Source organism: Dasypus novemcinctus, chromosome 7 (genome assembly GCF_030445035.2).
Source record: "Dasypus novemcinctus isolate mDasNov1 chromosome 7, mDasNov1.1.hap2, whole genome shotgun sequence".
NCBI lineage: Eukaryota > Metazoa > Chordata > Mammalia > Cingulata > Dasypodidae > Dasypus > Dasypus novemcinctus.
The window spans coordinates 130,436,033-130,456,814 of NC_080679.1; the positions used below are offsets into that span (position 1 = coordinate 130,436,033).

Below are 20,782 nucleotides of genomic sequence, written 5' to 3' on the forward strand. Positions count from 1 at the left end.
TGAAGGTTGAAGACACCACATTGAGTGAAACAAGACAGACCAAAAGGATGAATATTATATGATCTCATTGATATGAAATAATTCGAATAAGCAACCTCTTAAAAGTCAGAATCTAGAATATAGTTTGCCAGGGGACAATATAGGGATAGGGAATGGGAAGCTAAGTCTTAAAATACAGAGTTCTTATTTGGAATGATGGATATGTTTTGGTAATAAATTATGGTAACTGTCACAGTACATTGTGAATATAATTAACAGCACTGAAATATATCTGAGTGTGGATAAAGGGGGAAAGGTTAGGTTGTATAAATGGTAATAGAATAAATTTTTTTTTTTAAATCCAGGGAAATGCACTATACAGACCGTGAACCCCAAATTGAACCATGGACTTTAGTTAACCGTACAATTATAAAAAAACTGCTTTCACCAATTTTAACAAATGTTCCATACCAATGTAAGGTATTAATGATAGGGCAGTATATAGAAATTCTGTTTTGTGCCTGATTTTTATAAATAAATAAACAAATAAATAAAGCCTTTGAGAAAGAGCTCAGTGGAAAAATAGAGTTAGGTGCACAATATGCAAAAACACCATTCGTGACACCAAAAAAGACCATTAGAACCTCATCAAGAAGGAAGCGTTGTTTTACACATTAACTGTTTAAGAACCACATGACTACAGCAGTAAATACGGTGGTATTTTACCTTGAAACATCTGCAGTTGTCTGTGGAAGTGGGCATCAAAAGGACTGCTGCTTATAAATTCTTTTGAAGTGGAGTATTCTTTGAAACTGGACTGAGATTTTAACAGCAGAGAGGGATGAGGGCAGCTCCTAAGGAATGCAAAACCCTGACACCTGGCTGTTGCTTGAGGCCCGTGCATGTGCATTTTTTGCGTATTCCTCTGCGGCTCACTGCAGCCGGGGTTACTTTTCTGTATTCACCTACTTTATGCCCTCTTGATGAAATAGGGCATACGCACCCAGACGATTTGCCTTCGTTTCAAATTGTTGCCTAGGGTATCAATTACATAATAAATTGACGATTCAAGTCCTCTGCTGGGGAGGTATGTGGGACCATCTTTCACCTGCATCTTCCGCCAGGAGAGAAGGAAGGGCTCAGAGCTCTGGACTGTATTTGCTGAATGACCACGGCTGCAAAGCATGTGTTGCTGTGATTCTATTATTCCTGCCAGGGAAGATCTGGCTCTGTTTTGTGTTTGCCGAATACCTCAAAATAGTTTTCAAACATTTGTGTTCGGGAAAAAACTCAAAATACGCTTTGCCAGTTGTTATTTTCAACACATTGAACAAACAAGAATTTAATCGTTATGTTTCTGATTAATTTTCCTGCAATTAATTGAAATACTGCTCTCTAAGAATTTGCTGGATAAACAAGCAGTCTTATAATCCCATGTAAATTTCCTTTTAAAAACAATCCCACCTCTCTCTCAGAGTCTTTCATTCCAAGTTAATTTTCAAAATGAGTTATGTTTCAAATTTGTGTTTAGAATGAGAAATGACTGGATTTCATGAAGTCATTTTTGCAATGTCCTCCAGGATCAATTGTGTCGGAAATGGAAAAAAAAAGGGAAGTGTCTTAGTATAATACTTAGCAATGTGATGTTGAATAATTGTTGATATGTTCACTAATTGCTGACTGATTCAACCCTTTCGATCTTTAGTCCTTTTCTTCATTCACTCGCCATTCTTTCAACACGCCATTACTAAAAGCCTATTATGTACCAGATTCTTTGCTAAGTCCCCACAAAGAGCTTGCCATTTAGAGGAGGATGCAAACAAATAAATTGATGATTGAGAATATTTGGATGTACTCTATCCTACGAGTGAAGAGTAGGGGTCCATATATGATATTGGGTATTTAGGATATCAGTGTCGACCTGGAGGATACATCTGCTACCCAAGCCAGTATCTTTGCCTCTAGCCCCGCCCTGGTCCACATTTTGACAGCATCAGTGAAGCCTTAGCAAACATTCTTACTACATTTAGGGAAGACACAGGCTGGGGCTGGAGGGATAGCTACTACAGTGAAGTCAGAACCAACATTCCAGGAGCTCTGGAAATATGCTCTCCTACTCCGGGGAACAGAAAGAGATGACTAGAACCAGATCTCATTTTCCAAAGGTTTTAACAGACTGCGAGTGAGATACCCCAAATTATTTTCTCTTTCTAGGTACACTCATTATTGCAGGACAACTTAAGGACCAGAGATGGGGTAGTAAACAATACTTACCCCTTTAATAGGTCTCCGTTCTTAGAGAATAAGCTCAATTAGCAGCAACAAGGCTTTGCTGGGCGGTAGATTATAAGAATGAATGGGTAGCCTGGTTTTTGAGACAGACAGCACCGCGTGAGAATTCTGGCTCCAGTATTTTCTAGTTTTGTGACCTTGGGCAAACTATTTAACATCCCTGAAATACTGTTTCCTCCTTGTGTGAAAGGCAGCTGTATCTGTCCTCCAGGGTTGTTGTGAGGAGAATTTGAAATAACACATGTAAATAAATCACCCATGACCTTGGTTAATGCATGATGGCAATTAATGCAATGGATTCTCTCACTGGGAATATCTCTTGCTAATAGAATCTGGTTCTTTCTCTCTGTCTTCTTTTAGACAACTGTGATGACCCATTAGCATCCCTGCTCTCTCCAATGGCTTTTTCCAGTTCGTCAGACCTCCCCGGGACTCATAGCCCTGCTCAACTTAACTGGAGACTTGGTAAGTGGGTTATTGAAAACCTAAACCCAAGTTTAAGGGAGTACATGGTGAGGACATTGAATGACTCGAACACTGCCATAGACTGGGTTCACATCCAAAAGCAGGCTTCCCAAGATTTAGAAGGGCTGTCAATTCAACCGTACTTCCCAACACATAATAGATATTCAAAATATGCTGATTCTTCTTCCCTCAACCCGCATTTTTATCATAAGAGGCCTTTATGAAAATAAGTATTGCATAATTGGTTTGCTTTTCCATTTCATATATTTCTAGCAAATAAGTAGCTGTCAAAACGTATTATTATGATAGCTTGTTTATATGAAGCATAAATGAAGGCTAGTAAATTTTCCCTTCAATAACTTTTCACTATAAAATAAATAACATCAATTCGAAAAATACATAAAATTCTACTAAGTAAAAGTAAGAAAATGTGAATAATCTATAAGCTTACCAGCTTGAGATAATGCTGGTTGACTGCCTGCTGTAGAGCATTCCAACATTTGATAGAAGTGAGACCATACACACTCAGCTAGGCTTTTATATGAAACAACTTTAAAAGTAGAATGGATATCTAGATAGATAATCTTTATCACTGCAAAAGAATTATATTTCTGTTCGAGCTTGTTGAAATTTGTGTTTCATAAAATCAGATTTGGATGTTGAATTTATATATCTATAGTTATTTATATTTTCGTTTGAAAGACCCCTTTAATATCTGAATGAATATTATAAACACTTTTCCATGTGAGGAAAATATATAAAATATTGTACACGATTTCAAGGTGTCCACTGCCTGACTAGAGCTTCTATTAAGTGCTTTGACTATATTTACCCACTGATTTATAAGGCCAGCACATTAGCATGTTTTTTCCAATATTAAAAAAACTTTATCTTTCTGGCCTAAGTCCTAATTGGTTGTTGTATTATGGATATTATTTTATAAAGTACTGATGAATTTAGTTTGCTAACATTTTACTTTTTTTTTGAATTGCCATCAAGAATGAGAGCCATTTTTAGTTTTCTGTCTTTATGCTTGTTGTTTGTGTGCACATGTCAGTTTTCTGTTAAAATGGATCAGTATTTTTTAATAAATCAATTTTATTAATTGTATTAATCAGTCAAAGGGGTGCTGATGCAAAATACCAGAAATCTGTTGGCTTTTATAAAGGGTATTTATTTGGGGTAGGAGCTTACGGTTACCAGTCCATAAAGCCTCACCAAAGTCTATTTCCACATGTTAGAGCAAGATGGCTGCCAACATTTGCCAGGGTTCAGGCTTCCTGGGTTCCTCTCTTCCTGGGGCTCCATTTCTCTCCAGGCTCAACTGCTGTGCTTTCTCTACAAGGCCAGCTTTAGACTATCAGGTGAATGGCTCTGTGGCTTTCACTGGTACTTCTGCCATGTCCAAGGAGCCATCTTTATCTCTATTCCTCTGTGTTCTTCTCCTGTGTCTTCACTGCCCGGGCACCAGCTCAAAAACTCCCAATTCTGTCCTTTGCTATGTCTTTTATCCCTAAGTCCCCACACACCAAGTCCCCACCCACCAAACCCTAATGATGTGGCCCAATCAAAGCCCTAATCATAATTTAATCAAGCAAAAGTGAAAGCTTAGAAAAACCAGTTTACAAACATAATCCAATATTTATTTTTGAAATTCATAAACAATATCCAACTGCTACATTGATACATATTAATAAAGCATAAATCCATCCAAAGTGTACAATCAATAGTATTTGATGTAATCACATAGTTGTACATTCATCACTTCAGTCATTCCCAGAGCACTTTCACTATTCCAATAATAATAACAAACCAAAAAACTAACACAACTTATCACCTCTCAATCCTTCTCTGCTTCCCTGGCCATACATAGCTGCTATTCTGTTTCCTTCTTTCTAGTATATCAGTGTTTATATTTTGTAAAAACTGTGATATGTACAATATCACCCAATTTTGTGTTTTACATAAGATTTTACAGTCTTACACAATCCCATGTCACAATTCTTAGCTTTCCTTTTAGTAATATACATGATCTTAAACTTTCCCTTTAACCACTGTCATACCCATATAATAGCATTGCTAGTTACAAACACCTTGATATGCTTTCACCACTTCTTTTCATTTCCAAAGGTTTCCAAACAACATTATTACCAATTCTGCACATATTAACCCTCAGTTTTCTATTCTATACTCTCCTTCTACTTCTGGTGATCCATATTCTATTAACTCCATGAATCTAAACACAATATATTCAGTTAATAATAGTGCAATCATATAGAATTTGTCTTTTTTGTGTCTGGCTTTCTTCACTCAATGTAATGTCCTCCAGTTTCAACCATGTTGTCATATGCCTCAAGACTTCATTTCTTCTTACCTCTGCATAATATTCCATTGTGTGTATATACCACAATTTGTATTTATCCATTCATCAGTTGATGGACACCTGGGTTGTTTCCAATTTTTGGCAATTGTAAATAATATTACTTTGAACATCGGTGTGCAGATGTCTGTTCATGTCTCTGCTCTCAGTTCTTCTGGGTACATACCTAGTAATGGTATTGCTGGATCCCATGGAAGTCTATATTCAACCTCCTTAGGAACTGCCAAACAGTCCTCCACAGTAGCTGCACCATTCTACATTCCCACCAACTGTGAATAAACTTTCCTGTCTCTCCACATTCTCATCAACATTTACAGTTTCTGCCTTTTTAATAATGACGAGTTTAATAGGTGCAAAATGATGCCTCATTGAATTTTTGATTTGCGTGTGTCTATTGCTAGTGATGTTGAATATTTGTTCATGGTTTCTTCACCATTTTTACTTACTTCTTTGGCCAATTTTCTTTTTCAAGTCTTTCGCCTATTTTTTAATTAGTTAGCTTGTCTTTTTAATTTGAGTTGAATGATCTCTTTGTATATCATTGATATTAAAACATTATCAGATATGTGGTTGCCAAATATTTTCTCCTGCAGAGTCAGTTGCCTTTTCACCCTTTTGACAAAGTTCTTTGAGGTGAAAAATGTTTAATTTTGAGAAGGTCCCATTTATATATTTTTGTTGTTGTTGCTTGTGCTTTGGCTGTGAGGTTTAAGAAACTACTGCCTACTACAAGATCTTAAAGATATTTTCCTACATTCTCTTTTAGGAATTTTATGGTTTTCACTTTTATATTTAGGTCCTTGATCAATTTTGAGTTAATTACTAGGTAAGGTATGAGATAGGGTTCCCGTACCTTTCTTTTGGATATAGATAAACAGTTTTCTCAGTACCATTTGTTGAATAGACTGTTCTGGTCAAGCTGGGAAAGCTTGACTGCCTTGTAAAAAATCACTTGACTTTTAGTCAATAGATACAAGAGTCTATTTCTGAGTTCTTGATTCAGTTCCCTTGGTCAATCCATCTGTATTCGTTTCAGTATTTCAGTACTGAAATACTGTTTTTACCATGGTAGCTAAGTAATATCCTTTAAAGTCTGGAAGTGAGAGTCCTCCAACTTCCTTCTTTTTAGCTATTCAGGACCTCTTACCTGTTGCCGCCTTTCTCTGCCCCTCCTCCCCTTCCAGCCCCAGCCACCCTTCCCGCCAGTCCCGCCCATATTACCAACCTACAATCTGCCCTCTTCCCCAGTAACTGCTTACCTCAGGTCTATCCATCAGCTTCAGCCTGTCCACAGCCGCCCCTTAGCCAACCCTCCCTTCATCACGCCCCTCCCTCTACCCAACCCTATATAGCTAAGTGTACTTCCACAATAAAGCAGACCTGTTATTGCACTCAAAAAAAAAAAAAAAACAACTCTTCCCCAGTAACTGCTTACGGCGTATTACCAGAGGTCTGCCCCCCAGGTTAGCCAATCCGCAGCCACCCCTCCGCCCTGCTCTCCCCTTCATACTCCACCCCCTTCCCTGCCTATATAACCAAGTGTACTTCCACAATAAAGCAGACCTGTTCTTGCGCTCAAGCGGTCTCCGTGGTTTTTTCCCCAACCGCGCGTCCCCCATGCCTGGAGAACCAGTGCTTCCTTTCGGAGCACCCCCCCCCCCCGGCTGCCTGGCAGGAGCAAGCCCCCCCGACTCTTGGGCCTGAGCGAGGACGAAACCCTCTCGCTCAGCTACAACTGGCGCCCAACGTGGCAGCTCCTCCCCCGGCTCCTCTCTGCTGCTGCTGCTGCTGTGATCGTCCTCCTCTCTAGGTAGGGACCCCTCGCCCGGATGAGCCCCAAGGGACCCCTCGCCGTCGTCCCGTCCCTATCCCATCATGGGCGCCTCTTTGTCATTGCGTCAGGCGCCGCAAGTCAGGGCCCTCGCTGCCCTGCTCAATGCCAATGGAGTCTGCGTCTCCTTGCGGCAGCTCCAAAAGTACTGGGATCTCTTGCTCCCCTTTAATCCGTGGCTCGCCACCTGCCAACTCTGGAGCCCGGACACATACTCGCGACTCATAGATCGAGTCACCTCTGCCATGGAGCATGAGAAACACACCTTCCCAGCAGGCCTCTTACCCGTTCTCGTTGCCATTCACGCCTGTCTCCTTGGCGCTCCGACCGAAGCCGTTTATGAAGCTTCTCCCAAACGGCCTCTAGACTGTGATCCCAATGAGTCCGCCGACACTGACTCTCTGTCTAACCAACTTGCTGCCGCTCTCGAGCGCGAACCTCCCCACCCGAGCTCCCCGCAGCAGACGGAAACCACTCCTGCCTCTCCCCAAGATGGCGGACTTCCGCCTTCTTCCCCCACTTCTGCCCAAGATGGCGCACATCCGGCTTCTTCTCCGCCGGTGCCCTCCTCCTCCCGCCTCTACCCACCTCTTCCTGCCCAGTCAGCATCCGGTTCGGGCCCGGAAGCTGCATGGTCGCCATCTTCCGCTAAACCGGATGCGCCCCTCGCGCCATTTTGTCCGCTGCCGGATGTGGCTGCTCCGCCATCTTGGCCGGCGCCAGGAAGGGTCCCGCCGCCATCTTGTTGTCGCCCGGAAGCCGCTAAGCCGCCATTTTCTCACCCGTGTTCCGCTTATCCCTTGCCGCCGCCGTACGGCAATAGCCCTTCACCTGCCTTGGCTGCTCCATCAGTCCCCAGTGCCACGTCTTCTCAAACCCCCCAGCTGTATCCACTGAATCCGCAGCCCATGCCGCAGCGACCCCAAACTTGGCTACCCTTTACAGCGGAAGAGGTCAGGACCCTCCGCAAAGCTGTAAAGGAAGACGGAATTGGCAGCCCTTATACGCAGCAACTACTTGAGGAGTTGGGGACCCAACTCGTTCTCCCATATGACTGGATTGCACTAGCCCATGCCATCCTGACGCCGGGTCAATTTATTGAATGGCGCGCCCATTACCAAGTGGCTGTTGACCGGCAAATCGTGGAAAATGCCCAAGCTGGCGTCCTCGATCCCTCCGATGCATACACGGGTACCAACAATTATGCAGACCCTCGTTCTTATCTCCAAATTGACCCAGGGTTTTGGCACCGGGTAAAAGTCCTCGTCCAACGGTCATTCTCTCTAGTTTCCACCAAGCAGCCCACCAAACTCGCACAGCTGCTTCAAGACTCCAATGAGACTTTCCCAACGTTTGTCGCCCGCGTCCTGGAAGCCTGTCAGCGGAAGATTTCCAGCGAGGATGCCCAGTTTGCGCTGGCCAAAGAACTTATCGTAGACGGGTGCCTTGCGCCTTTCCGGGCCGTGGTCCTTCCCATATGTGACAAAGCTCTGCACGAATGGGTCCTTGCTTGCCGTGACGTCGACCCACAAGTCAAAACACTCACCGCTGCCTTTGCCTCTGCCATGGCTGTTTCATCCGCCCCCACTTCTGTCTGCTTTCGGTGCGGCCAGCCCGGCCACTTCGTCCGCGAGTGCTCCCAGCGCCTCGCTCAGACCCGCCGATGTGACGGCCAAGGGGCCCTTCTACGCCGTGTCCGCGTTGTGGGAAAGGATATCACTGGGCCCGCGACTGCCGTTCCACCCAAGGTTCCCAGCAGCCTTTAAACTCCCAGCGGGGCAGGCCTCAGCCCCACCCCCAAGAGGCCCTCAGAAGAGTTCCCAAGCCATAATGTGGACAATGCCCATCACGCGCCGCCAGAGGCCCTCATTAGAGCTCAAAATCGATGGGCAATGGCTCGATGGGCTCCTGGATTCCGGCGCTGAAGTCTCCTGTGTTCCCTTCGAAGTCGCTGCGTTCAATCACTGGCCCCTGGAAACTGGCCCTCAAGTCATCGGTGCCACTGGGGCCGCCACCTCCTGGAAAACATCCCAGCCTCTGCATTGGAGCGACCGAGAAGGCCACGAAGGCCAAATTCGCCCACTCGTCATTTCGTCTGTCCAAACCATCTTATGGGGGAGAGATGTCCTCAGCCAGCTAAAGGCCTGAATCACCACAGAAGCCTTCTCAGCTGCGCTGCACCCCCCCCCCCTTCTAGGGGCCACTGCTCCCATCTCAAAACCTGACCCTATCCCTCTGGAATGGGACACAGAGGAGCCCATCTGGGTCGAGCAGTGGCCCTTGCCAGCTCACAAGCTGCAAGCTCTCTCTGCCCTCGTCGAAGAGCAGCTACAAGCAGGGCATATAGAGTCATCCACTAGTCCCTACAATTCACCAGTCTTTGTCATTAGCAAAAAGAACACCGGCAAATACCGCCTTCTCCACGATCTCCGCGAAATCAACAAGCATATCAAGCCAATGGGGTCACCTCAGCCAGGATGCCCGCATCCCACCGCAGTCCCCCAGCATTTTCACGCGGCGACCATCAACATCAAGGACTGCTTTTTCTCTATTCCTCTTCACCCGCGAGACTGTCCGCGATTTGTGTTTACAGTCCCACGCACCAACAACCAGGGCGCAGCGCTTCGATTCCAATGGCGAGTGCTACCGCAAGGTATGCAGAACAGCCCAACCATATGTCAGCTCTATGTCAACCATGCCATTGAGCTGCTGCGCTCAAAGTTTCATCCAGAGCAAACATACATTCTCCACTATATGGATGACCTTCTCTTAGCAGCGAGCTCCAGCGCGCTCCTCAATGACCTGCTCTCTGCAGTGATGACAAACCTTTCAAGCCTCGGACTTACCGTGCAATCAGACAAAATAAACCTCCAACCTCCTTTTCAATTTTTGGGCTTTCATTTTCATCACTTCATTCAGCCCACAAGCCCACAAATTCATGTCTCTCACAAGATGACGCTGACTGAGCTCCAACAACTTTGCGGACAAATCAATTGGCTTCGCTCGGCGCTGCCCATCACAACAGCACAGATGCAAACCCTCTTCGAGCTCTTGCAGACCAAAGACAGCCCACCAACTGCAGCCACCCGCAGCATCACCATCACTCCTGCTGCTCGAGAAGTCGTCCAGCAAGTTAGCGCCGCTCTGCAGCAGTGACGCCTGGAGCGGTTCTCCCCTAACCTTCCAATTTTGGCTTTAGTTCTGCCAACGCCAATCACTCCCACAGGTCTCTTGTGGCAAGATGGCCCTCTCCTTTTTCTGCATACGTCAAAGAGCAAACTCCCAAAAATCTGCCCTTTTACAAGGGCCTGGATCGCGTTGGCCACTGACTTAGTACTTCTCTCCATACAAACGTATGGCATCCCACCACACACCATTGTCTGGTCTTTAGATGCCAAGGAAGTTACCTCCCTCATCATGAACAATGCCCAAATGCAGAGCCTGGTAGAGCTCTTTCGCGGCTCCTTTGACAACCACTATCCTCATCACCGATTGCTGCAGGGAATGTCTCAATTGGCGTTTTCCAACCCGTTCCATCCATTGCCCGCGCGGAACCCAATCCCCTCAGCCATCACTGCCTTCACAGATGCCTCAAAAATGGCATTTGCAGCCATTATATACACTCCTGGAAATCCTGAGCCACAGCAACTGCTGTTCGCAAATGACTTCTCTGTTCAAGTAGGTGAGCTTCTAGCCGTCGCTGCAGTCCTTAACCTCCACCCAAACCAGTCTCTCAACATCTTCACTGACAGCCTATACACTCTTCAAGTGTGCCGCAGCCTCCCGCTTGCCACTTTCTTACCGAGTGACTCAAACATTGACCGAGCGCTCGCCTTCGTACAGCGACTGCTTGAGGCGAGGCAGCAGCCTTGGTTCATTGCTCATATCAGAAGCCACTCTGGCCTACCAGGACCGCTGGCTCAAGGGAATGACCTCGCTGATGCTTCTGTGTCCAGCCGCCAGGTAAACCCAGTCCTCCCCCATGAAAGCCCTGCCGACGGGCGGCGACTTGGAGACTTTGTTAATCAAGCCAAGCTCCTGCATTCCCAATTCCACTTCTCCGCACAGTCCATCCGGAAGCTCTTCCCCGACTTACCCATTGAAACTTGCAAACACCTTGTGCGCGCGTGCCGGACTTGCGCGCCATTGTTGCCACTTGGGCCTTTGCAGCCTCAGGGTGTTAACCCCCGCGGCCTCCGCCCAAACTCAAGGTGGCAATTAGATGTCACTCATGTCAGTGCATTTGGCCGCCTCAAATATCTTCATGTGGCAATTGACACCTTTTCACATCTGTGCTATGCAGTCCCTCTTACGGGGGAAAGTGCTAAACACTGCGTCCAGGCGCTTCGCCAAGCTATTTTGTTCATGGGAATTCCATGGGATCTCAAGACAGACAACAGACCAGCATATCACAGTGCCGCCTTCACCAGCTTCGTGCAGATGTATCACATCACGCATCATTTTGGCATTCCATACAATCCACAGGGGCAAGGAATCGTCGAGCGCACTCACCAACAGCTCAAGCTACTCATTCAAAAAGAAAGGGCCTCCTCTCCCCACAAGGCCCCTGCTGACGTCATGACTGCCTGCCTCATTCATCACAATCTCCTAACCTTTCATGACCATGGACTCTCCCCCACCCATAAACACTGGGGACCCATGTGGCAGCCCTCGCAAGTTCCCCTCGTCCATTGGAAAGACCCTGCCACAAATCGTTGGCAAGATCCAGCTCCCCTCCTAGCACAGGGGAGGGGCTTTGCTTGTGTCTTTCCAGAGTCTGAGCCGCAGCCGCTCTGGGTTCCTGGGCGCTGCATCCGGCCCGCCACTGACCCACTAGTTCCACCGAACGATCAGCACCCTATGCCTTCGGTGAGAGATAACATTGACAGTGGATACGGCCCAGAGGTCGCCCCGTTCACCCGGATCCAGCACCAGCCATCATCAAGGAACGCCCCTTCTTAAAACGTTTCAGACCCTTACCCCGCTCTCCTTACCCCCCTCATGCTGCCCGCTCGCCAAGTGTGGAGAGCGAGGAGTTTTCTCCACAGATGCCGCACTGTCAGATGATGCCTCTACACAGCCTCGCAGCCGTTCTCTTCGTCCTGGCTTCCCTCGCTCTCCCAGCCGCTGCCAACCCGAGTCACCAGCCCTTCAATTGGACCCTCTCCCTCTGGCAACAAAAAAGGCTCCTCGCCTCGAACGTAACCGCCTCCGCCCCCTCTTTCACTACTGATGTCGCCAACCTCACTGGACGCACGAACCTTCCATCTTATGAGTGGGGGGGACACAACCCTGCTGCCACAGGTTTCTCCACCTACTCCAGACCGCACGCCTATAGCTTCTTGTCTTCCTCTCCTTACTTCTCCCCAACTACTCCTCCCCCTCGGGCGAGGGGTACAGGGGCATCACAGGCCCGTTTCGCTGGCAAGGCTCGGCGCGCGCCAGGTGCCGGTGTGCGCCGACCCTAATGGCGGGCACATGCATCCTGGCCAGATGCTATGTCGTCCGCTCACGGCCGGCTGGTCCTCGTGGTCTCCCCCCACTCCTCGTCTTATCCCCGTGCCCGTCCCTATAACCTCCTTTTCCTCCTACTCTTCCTCCTAATCCTTGTCTTTTGTTGCTGCGCAAGCCGAGCCATTCACACCCACCGTGCGCACCAAAACTTGTTGCTTCAATTTCTTTTTAAAACAAAAGGAACAATTGTTGCCGCCTTTCTCCGCCCCTCCTCCCCTTCCAGCCCCCGCCACCCTTCCCGCCAGTCCCGCCCATATTACCAACCTACAATCTGCCCTCTTCCCCAGTAACTGCTTACGGCGTATTACCAGAGGTCTGCCCCCCCAGTTTTAGCCAATCCGCAGCCACCCCTCCGCCCTGCTCTCCCCTTCATACTCCACCCCCTTCCCTGCCTATATAACCAAGTGTACTTCTGCAATAAAGCAGACCTGTTCCTGCGCTCAGGCGGTCTCCATGGTTCTTTCCTAACCGCGCGTCCCCCACGCCTGGAGAACCGGTGCTCCCTCTTGGAGCACCCCCCGCCGGCAGGAGCAAGCCCTCCCAACTCTTGGGCCTGAGCGAGGTCGAGACCCTCACGCTCAGCTACACTTACCATTACAAATTAATTTAATAATTGGTTTTTCCATTTCTGCCAAAAAAATTGTTAGGACTTTTATTGGGATTGCATTGACTCTGTAAATCATTTGGGTAGAATATGTTAATGATATTTAGTCTTCTAATAGTCTTAAATCCATTTATTTAAGTATTCTTCAGTTTCTTTTAGCAATATTTTGTAGCTTTCTGAATACAGGTCTTTGTTTAAATTTATTCCCAAATATTTGATTGTTTTAGTTCCTATCATAGATGGATGTTTTACCTGATGTGCTCCTCAGATTGCACATCAGTAGAGTATAGAAACACTATTGATTTCTGCAAATTAATCGTGTATCTGATAATTCGCTCAATTCATCTGTTAGTTCTAGTGGGCTTGTAGTGGATTTTTCAGGATATTCAGGAGAATTTTCAGGATCACATCATCAGTGAACAGTGAAAGTTTTACTTCTTCCTTTCCTATTTGGGTAACTTTTATTTCTTTATCTAGCCAGATTGCTCTAGCTAGAACCTCTAGCAAAATATTGAATAACAATATTGACAGTGGACTTCCTTATCTTGTTCCTGATCTCAGTAGGAAAGCTTTCAATCTTTCACCATTGAGGACAATGCTAGCTGTGGGTTTTCCATATATGCACTTCAACATATTGAGAAAGCTTCCATCTATTCCTATCTTTTGGATTATTTTTATCAAAAAAGGGTGCTGTATTTGGTCAAATGCCTCTTCTGCATCAATCAAGAGGCTCATGTGATTTTTACTTCTTCAATTTATCAATGTGGTTTACTACACTAACAGATTTTCTTGTGTTGAACCACCCTTGCGTACCTGGGATAAAATCCACTTGATTCTGGTGTACAATTCTTTTACTGAGTTTTTGGATTCTGTTTGCAAGTTTTTGTTGAGGATATTTGCATCTATATGCATTTGATATATGGTCTGAAATTTTCTTTTTTTGTGTGTAATATCTTTATCTGATTTTGGTATTAGGGTAATGTTGGATTCACAAAATAAGTTTGGTAGCATTCTTTCCTGTTCAATTTTTTGGAGGAGTTTGGTGAGTGCAGGGTGAATTTACTGAAGAAACACTTCCTGATTCCCCCTCCCTTTTCCCTTGAAACAGCTGACAGGGAGGAAGATGTCTGTTCCCCTCCCAATCATCTGCAGTAAGCCAGGGATTTTAGCACAAGCTTTATATCTTGGGGGAGAAGGAGGGGAGCCCTTCCCAGCTGCCATGGTGGCTTGGTAACTTAGGTTTGTTGTTTTGGATTCTTCATCCTTCTGTCCCTCTCCCTCCTGGGAGCACTGTCCTGGTATGCTGACCCCCAAAGCAGGTCCCCTCTACAGCTTTTGGCACATTCTCTGTTGTTTTTGTGAGAGCATTCAGCTCTGCCTCTTAGTCCAGCACCATCTTCCCACAATCCTCAGTTCTGAGTCAGTGTGTTTAAAGTTACAAGTATCATGGTTTTGCTGAGAAGAAGTTGCAGGATATAATTTCAAAGGGAGAAGAATGGTCAATCAAAGGCCCAAAGGAAAAAAAAATAACATTTTTAAAATCAATGTTGCCCTTTGCTGAATATTTTCTGCCAAATACTTTAAGGCTTTTACCTACATTATGGTAGATAGTCCTCACAAAGATTCTCTAAGGTAAGTACTGTTACCCTTTGCCTTCAGGCAGGGTTTCTGCAGCCTGGAGAAGTTGGATAGTTTACCCATGATCCCACAACTAGGAAGGAGAGTCATTTGGATTCAAAGCCAGGTCATCTGAATCCAAATTTCATGGTCCTAACCAAAACAGTCATAAATTGATTCATTAATAAGGACTAAAAAGGCATGTCAAATAAAGGAAAGAGACTTGAAAACTCAGTGGCCAGAGTTCAAATGCTGGCTATGGCATTTACAAGTCATGGAAGCATTTGCAAGCCACAGAACCAATCTGTACCTCCATTTTCTATCTATAAAGTGGACTAGAGGTGACTGCCTTGCAGCATTATGTGCACATTGAAACCAGACATGCATGCCCAAAAGATCCTTTTCCCTGCAGGATAGAGAATTAGGCTGGAACAGAAGGCATACCTTTCATTTCATGAAGAAACCCAGGTGGGTGGCCACTCAGTGGCTCTCCAACAGGTTTTCCACAGCTGGGGTTTGCCTCATTCCCAACCGGTTGCCATTCCTGCTAAGTAGCTCCTCAGCAGTCTCTGGGGAAGCTGTGTGTCTGAGGACAGTCCATCTCCTTCCCTAATGGCTGGATATTGACAGACAGAGCTGCTTCTTCCTTGACACATTATACTTGACCTGCTCATTGGGGAATCTGGATGCCTGGCCCAAGTCTGGCATGAGTGGATGTGGAAGAATTCTTTTTCCTCCCCCCACTACAGTCTACACCAGGAAGTCCATACAGGAGATATAGTCCATAGAGTTAGGGTATCCTAGCACTGATCCTCCAGCAAAGCTTCCAAGGATCTGACAGCTGGGCCCACCCAAGTCCCTCAGGAAGAATTAACAAAACACAAGTAGAAGAGGTGCTAGATCACTGGTACCCATCACAGGGCTGCCTGTTTGAATGATGTGGGGAACTTTATAAGCAAAGGTTTCTGAGCCCATCTCCCATGCATCCTGAACTGAGTGGTCTGGGATGGGATCCAGGCAAGGGCATTAGTAAAGTGAAGAAATAGAAGCTCTCCAGGTGGTACTATAATGTGACAAAGGTGGCAAACCACTAGATTGAGTGAATTCATGACTAACAGATCTTTCCATTAATATTTAAGCATCTCCTATGTGCCAGGCACACAGTTGGCAAAAATAAGCACAAGCCATTTTCTTAGAGTTTATACTACAAATTATGATGATAAATAATAGTTAACATTTGTTGTCAATGACCATATTCACATTGCTATTTTGTTATATGAATATCTGTACAACATAAACTGTGTGCAAATATCTACATCCATATATATAATTGCATATATAGATTCAAATATATAGGGAGAGGTGGATAAATACAGAGTCATATATATATATATACACACACACACACATATATGGTAGGATTATATGTGTGTGTATTTGGTAGAATGTATATAGTAACATACACACGGGTATGCACATATGAATATATGTACACATATAATATACATATACATTAGTATAACACAGATAAGTAATTATATTAATGTTATTAAGAACATATATTAGAAAGTTAAGGGAAGAAAACTTATTTGTGCATAAATTCATGACTTATTTTTCTCCTTCTGAAAAAAAAGCTTATACCTTATCTCTTCACTGAAACAACCTAGAAGCAAAGTTAGGTGTCTCGGTGAATATCCCTCTTTGATGCATTCTTTCAGAACTTCTCTCTTTTTTTTTTTTTTTTTAAAGAGGAAAGATATCAAATGTACCTAAGATAGCATATCGAGCCACATGATTTGAAATCTAGGATGTCTTCAGGTATATGTGGCAATTTCAAAGTACATCTTGTTTTTCATTTGACTTCTCCATATAGTGTTTTGAACAGCAAGTACACAGCCAGATGCTAGACAGTTACTACTCATCATTGTCGTGATCAGATTTGGCTCCTCTCTGAATGGTTGGGAGTACATGCATTAGATGCAAACTCCTCCCACTGCCAGCTGACAAATACAACTAAAAACAAGAATACACTCTGCACTTTTCACAAGCCTTCATTGTTCTATATCTTTAGGGAACATCAACTCAGTCCTCACAAAAACCCTCCATGCCAGTATTATTGTCATTTCTGTTTCATAAATGGAAACAGTCATATCACAGAGGGGTTAGATATCTTGTCCAGCCAGCAAATAAGCAGCAAAGCCAGGATCTCACCCCAGGAAATCCAGATCCAGAATTTGTGCTCTTAACCACTATAAGACCATGTCCTGACCAAAGGACCAGGAACAAGTCAATATTTTAGGTAGGGAAATTTGGGAGTCATTTTCATGGGTTCAATTAATTCAGAAGGCAATGAGCAAATCTTATTGCTCAGTACAAACCTGTGTACTTCTCCATTCTGACTTTTTCAATGTCCATGGTTCTGTCTCATCGTATTCCATCTCAATCCTGTAACTCATTGTATGTTCTCTTTGGCAGAATGCAACTGCCATGGGCTGCTTTGTTTAGTCTCATTTCTTTCTCTCCTACAAGAAGGCACTGCAAACCTACCTCTTCAGTTCTATCACCCAATACTACCCCACACTGCTTCTCAAAGCCTAGGTTTTACACACACGTACACACGCACACACACCATTACCTCTTCTGGATTAAGTGTAAGCTCATAAACACCACGGACCAATGCATACATTCTTTTTTTTTCTGAAGCCTAGAGAGTAGTTTAACATAGTTAAGCAATAGACACTTGCCAAAGTATGATCTTTAATAAGTTAAAAACATAATTCTCATGCAAATATAGAATGAGCCCATCAAAAAAAATTCAACTCATTATACACAGAACAAGTAAGATGGTAAAACTGGTTCAAGGAGTATTTTGAGGAATGAGTACACATATATTTTTGGAAAAAGGAAATATTAGAATAAAATTGCTAAGTAGATTAAAAAAAACTAATTAATATCTTAAAGGATAATAGAACTTCTCCATTGTATAGAAATGTGCGTTAACATGTATTGTGAGAGCACCTAGGTTCTAATCAAATAGTGAGTAGCACAACCAAAGATCAGGTACATTGCAGGAAATTAAATCACCATTGGGTGGACTTCTTAAAAAATGCCCCAAAACAATATAGAAAGGACTTGCTGTACTCTCTTTGGAATTCCAAATTTTAGATAATCTTTCCTTAAAATATTCTATTCATTCATCATAGAATTTATTGAATTCCTTGGGCTCTCCACATTACAGCTTTCCACTTTTGCTTCCTTTCTTTCTTTAGAATTTATGCCCAGTCTATTACCAAAAATGATTTTAGTCCACCATTAAAATAAAATCTAAAAGCATGGGACAGTACGAACAGATTACAAGAGAAATTACAATGTAGAGAAGATGGGGAAGAAAGTTCCTCAGCTGAGAGTTGAAATTGGCCCTGAACTTGTGAGCTGCCAAGACCAAGAGGGAAAAAAGTGACTGTGTGGTTCCCAGTACCTGGTTAAAGAAGCAACGTGTCGGTCAAACAAGGAAACCTTTTTGGGCATTAGGTTCTAGAACACTCATACTAAACAAGTCTGGAAAACAATATACAGTATTTGTCTTTCTCAGTGGTTTGCCTTATGAGGGAACTTTTAAGTCTTTCACCCTCTTCTCCATCAGTATGCTCTCTCTTTTAAGCTGGTTTCTCTGTTCTGCTATTCTTATTTCACTCTGTTCCTCTTTACTTATGGTAATGCTAATTATGTTTATGTCAATCACTGTTTTCTCTGCTTCTCCTAGATTCCCTCTCCACTTGACTCCTTCAGAATTTTCCAAAATACCCAAAAACATACAATTAGCTTTTTTTTCCTTTTTCCATAAAACTTGTATTTATTTGTGTACCTTCTCCTGATTCATTTTACAAATATGCTACTTGTTTTCCTTAAAAAAAGTCAGGGTGCTCTCTGGTGTTCCACTTAAGATGAAAACCAAATTATAAAAGCCTTGGGTTACATAAAAGTGAGGTCCTCTCAATAGAACTGTGTGGCTCAATGGCATTCTTGCAGATCATCACTGTTGATCTATTTCAGACAGGTGAACTTCCCTGCAGATGCCTGGCACCATTGAAAATCAGAAGAGTTCATAGGGATTATATAAAGCTTTAGAATACATTGAATCTGGGTTGTTAAGGAGTACTCTCCTCCTGGTTTGTCCTTAGACCTCAATTTTACACATCTCTGACCATACCCAAGACTAAAAAATTCCTCATGGCAGAAGCAAGGTTTGAGCCCAGAGATCAAAGAAAGAATACAGAAAGGGAAACACAGTATGCCAGTTCCTGAGAAAGTTCAATGCAGAAACTACTATGGCTTGAATCATGTCCTGCACAGGCATGTCCACATCTCCTCTCCCATTGCAGTGGGTATGAACTCATTTGTAAACAGGATCTGCACAGTTCCTGATAAGAGGGGGCCAAACTGAATCAGGGAGGGCCTTGGTCTAATGTGACTAGAGTCTTTAGATGTAAAGGAAATTTGGACACAGGGAATAGGAGACAGTGGGAAACATAGGGCGAGAGATGGTCATGTGACAGAGCTAGAGACTGAGCTGTAGACTGCTGTCAAGCCACCATCAGAATGTGACAGACACCGGAGAAAGCATGGCCTGCTGATACCTTGATTTTTCATTTCTAGCCTTCTAGTAAATTCCTGCTGTTTAAGGCCACCAGTCTGTGGAAACTGTTATAGAAGCCCTGGTGAAATAAGGCAATTGCCATACATCTCAACAATTCTGCTTCTAGATATATACCCCCAAAAACTGAAAGCAAGAGCTTACACAGATCTGTGTACCCCAATGTTCATAGCGGCACTGAGTATTCAAAAGATACAAACAACCCGGATGTCTAGCAATGGATGAAACGAAACACAAAATGTGGTGTATCCATACAGCGAGCTATTGTTAAGCCACAAAAAGGAATGGAGTTCTGACACAGGATACTACATGGATGAACCTTAAAGATTTCCTATTGAGTGAACTAAGCAAAACACAAAAGGGCAAATATCACAAAATTCCACTTATATGAAATAACTGGAATATGCAAATTCATAGAGAAACGAAGTATTTCCGTTTCAGATTACCAAAGTCATGGAAGGAGTGGGGCAGTATTGCTTAATGGATACAGATTTTCTCTTTGGAGTGATGAAACATTTTGGTAATGTACGGTGGTGATGGTAGCACAATATTGGAACAAAATTAATACCGATGAATTGTGAATTGTGTTCTTGAACGTGGTTAAAATGGGAAATTTGATGTTGCGTATCTGTTTCCGCAATGAGAATTTTTAAGAAAAGCAAACAAAGAGGATGTGCTGGGCAAAATATCTGATGGACAGTCTCAGCCCCAGAATGAGCAAGTTTAATGAGTTCTGTTGGTGGCAAACTAATCTTTCTGAGATAAAACATGCCCTTGGAAACAGTTGTTGCTCTATCGTGCAGCTGCGGAAGCCAAAGTCTGGACAATTCACCATACGTAGAGCAGGATTAGATGGTTAAACCGCAACCATAATAGTCTTCACACTGCTATCTCATCTACAGGAGGGATTTGCCAAATGGAATTTTTGTTCTCTCTCTTCCACAAACCCCTGGGTGGGGGGGAGCCTCTCCATCCACACACAAAAGAAAATGAAAAGCAAGGAGGAGAGCTAATTGCTTTTGAAAGAAAACGACAAAATACGTTTGGCTGGGGGGGTCAGGTCACCACTAACGTAGGTTGCCGAGTCAATCTATATAATTGAGGCTTAGGAGGGCTCTATCTTTGTCAAATGTGATTTGTTTTGTGGCAAGAAGGCTTTTGATCTGGGTGTTTAAGTCAGCTGTGTGCAGAGAAGCACTTAATGCCAGCAGGAAGTGCTAAGCCTGGTGGCACAGCATGAGGTCACTGAGCTGTGGCTTAGACCTTCTTGAAACTGAGGGGAAGGTTTTAAGTTACTTTTTATGATTAAAAGGCAAATAGGAACAGCTGCCTTTGGCCCCGGGAGAGGTAAGATTTGTGTTTTCCTTTCCCCTCCTTTTATTTTTGCTTCCCCCAATATAGTTTGGCAAACAATTATTTTACTCTTTATTCCTTGAAATTTTAATC

General features: G+C 44.0%; 1 protein-coding gene across 1 annotated transcript in view; it reads left to right on the forward strand.

Moving 5' to 3' along the window:
* The window catches only part of CNTNAP5 (contactin associated protein family member 5), an 810,000-nt gene that overhangs the window by 170,236 nt on the left and 618,982 nt on the right, over positions 1-20,782 (forward strand). Inside the window, exon 2 of the mRNA XM_058301170.2 lies at positions 2,632-2,736. Within this exon, the coding sequence (XP_058157153.1) occupies positions 2,632-2,736 (105 nt within the window). The remainder of the gene's footprint in view (positions 1-2,631; positions 2,737-20,782) is intronic.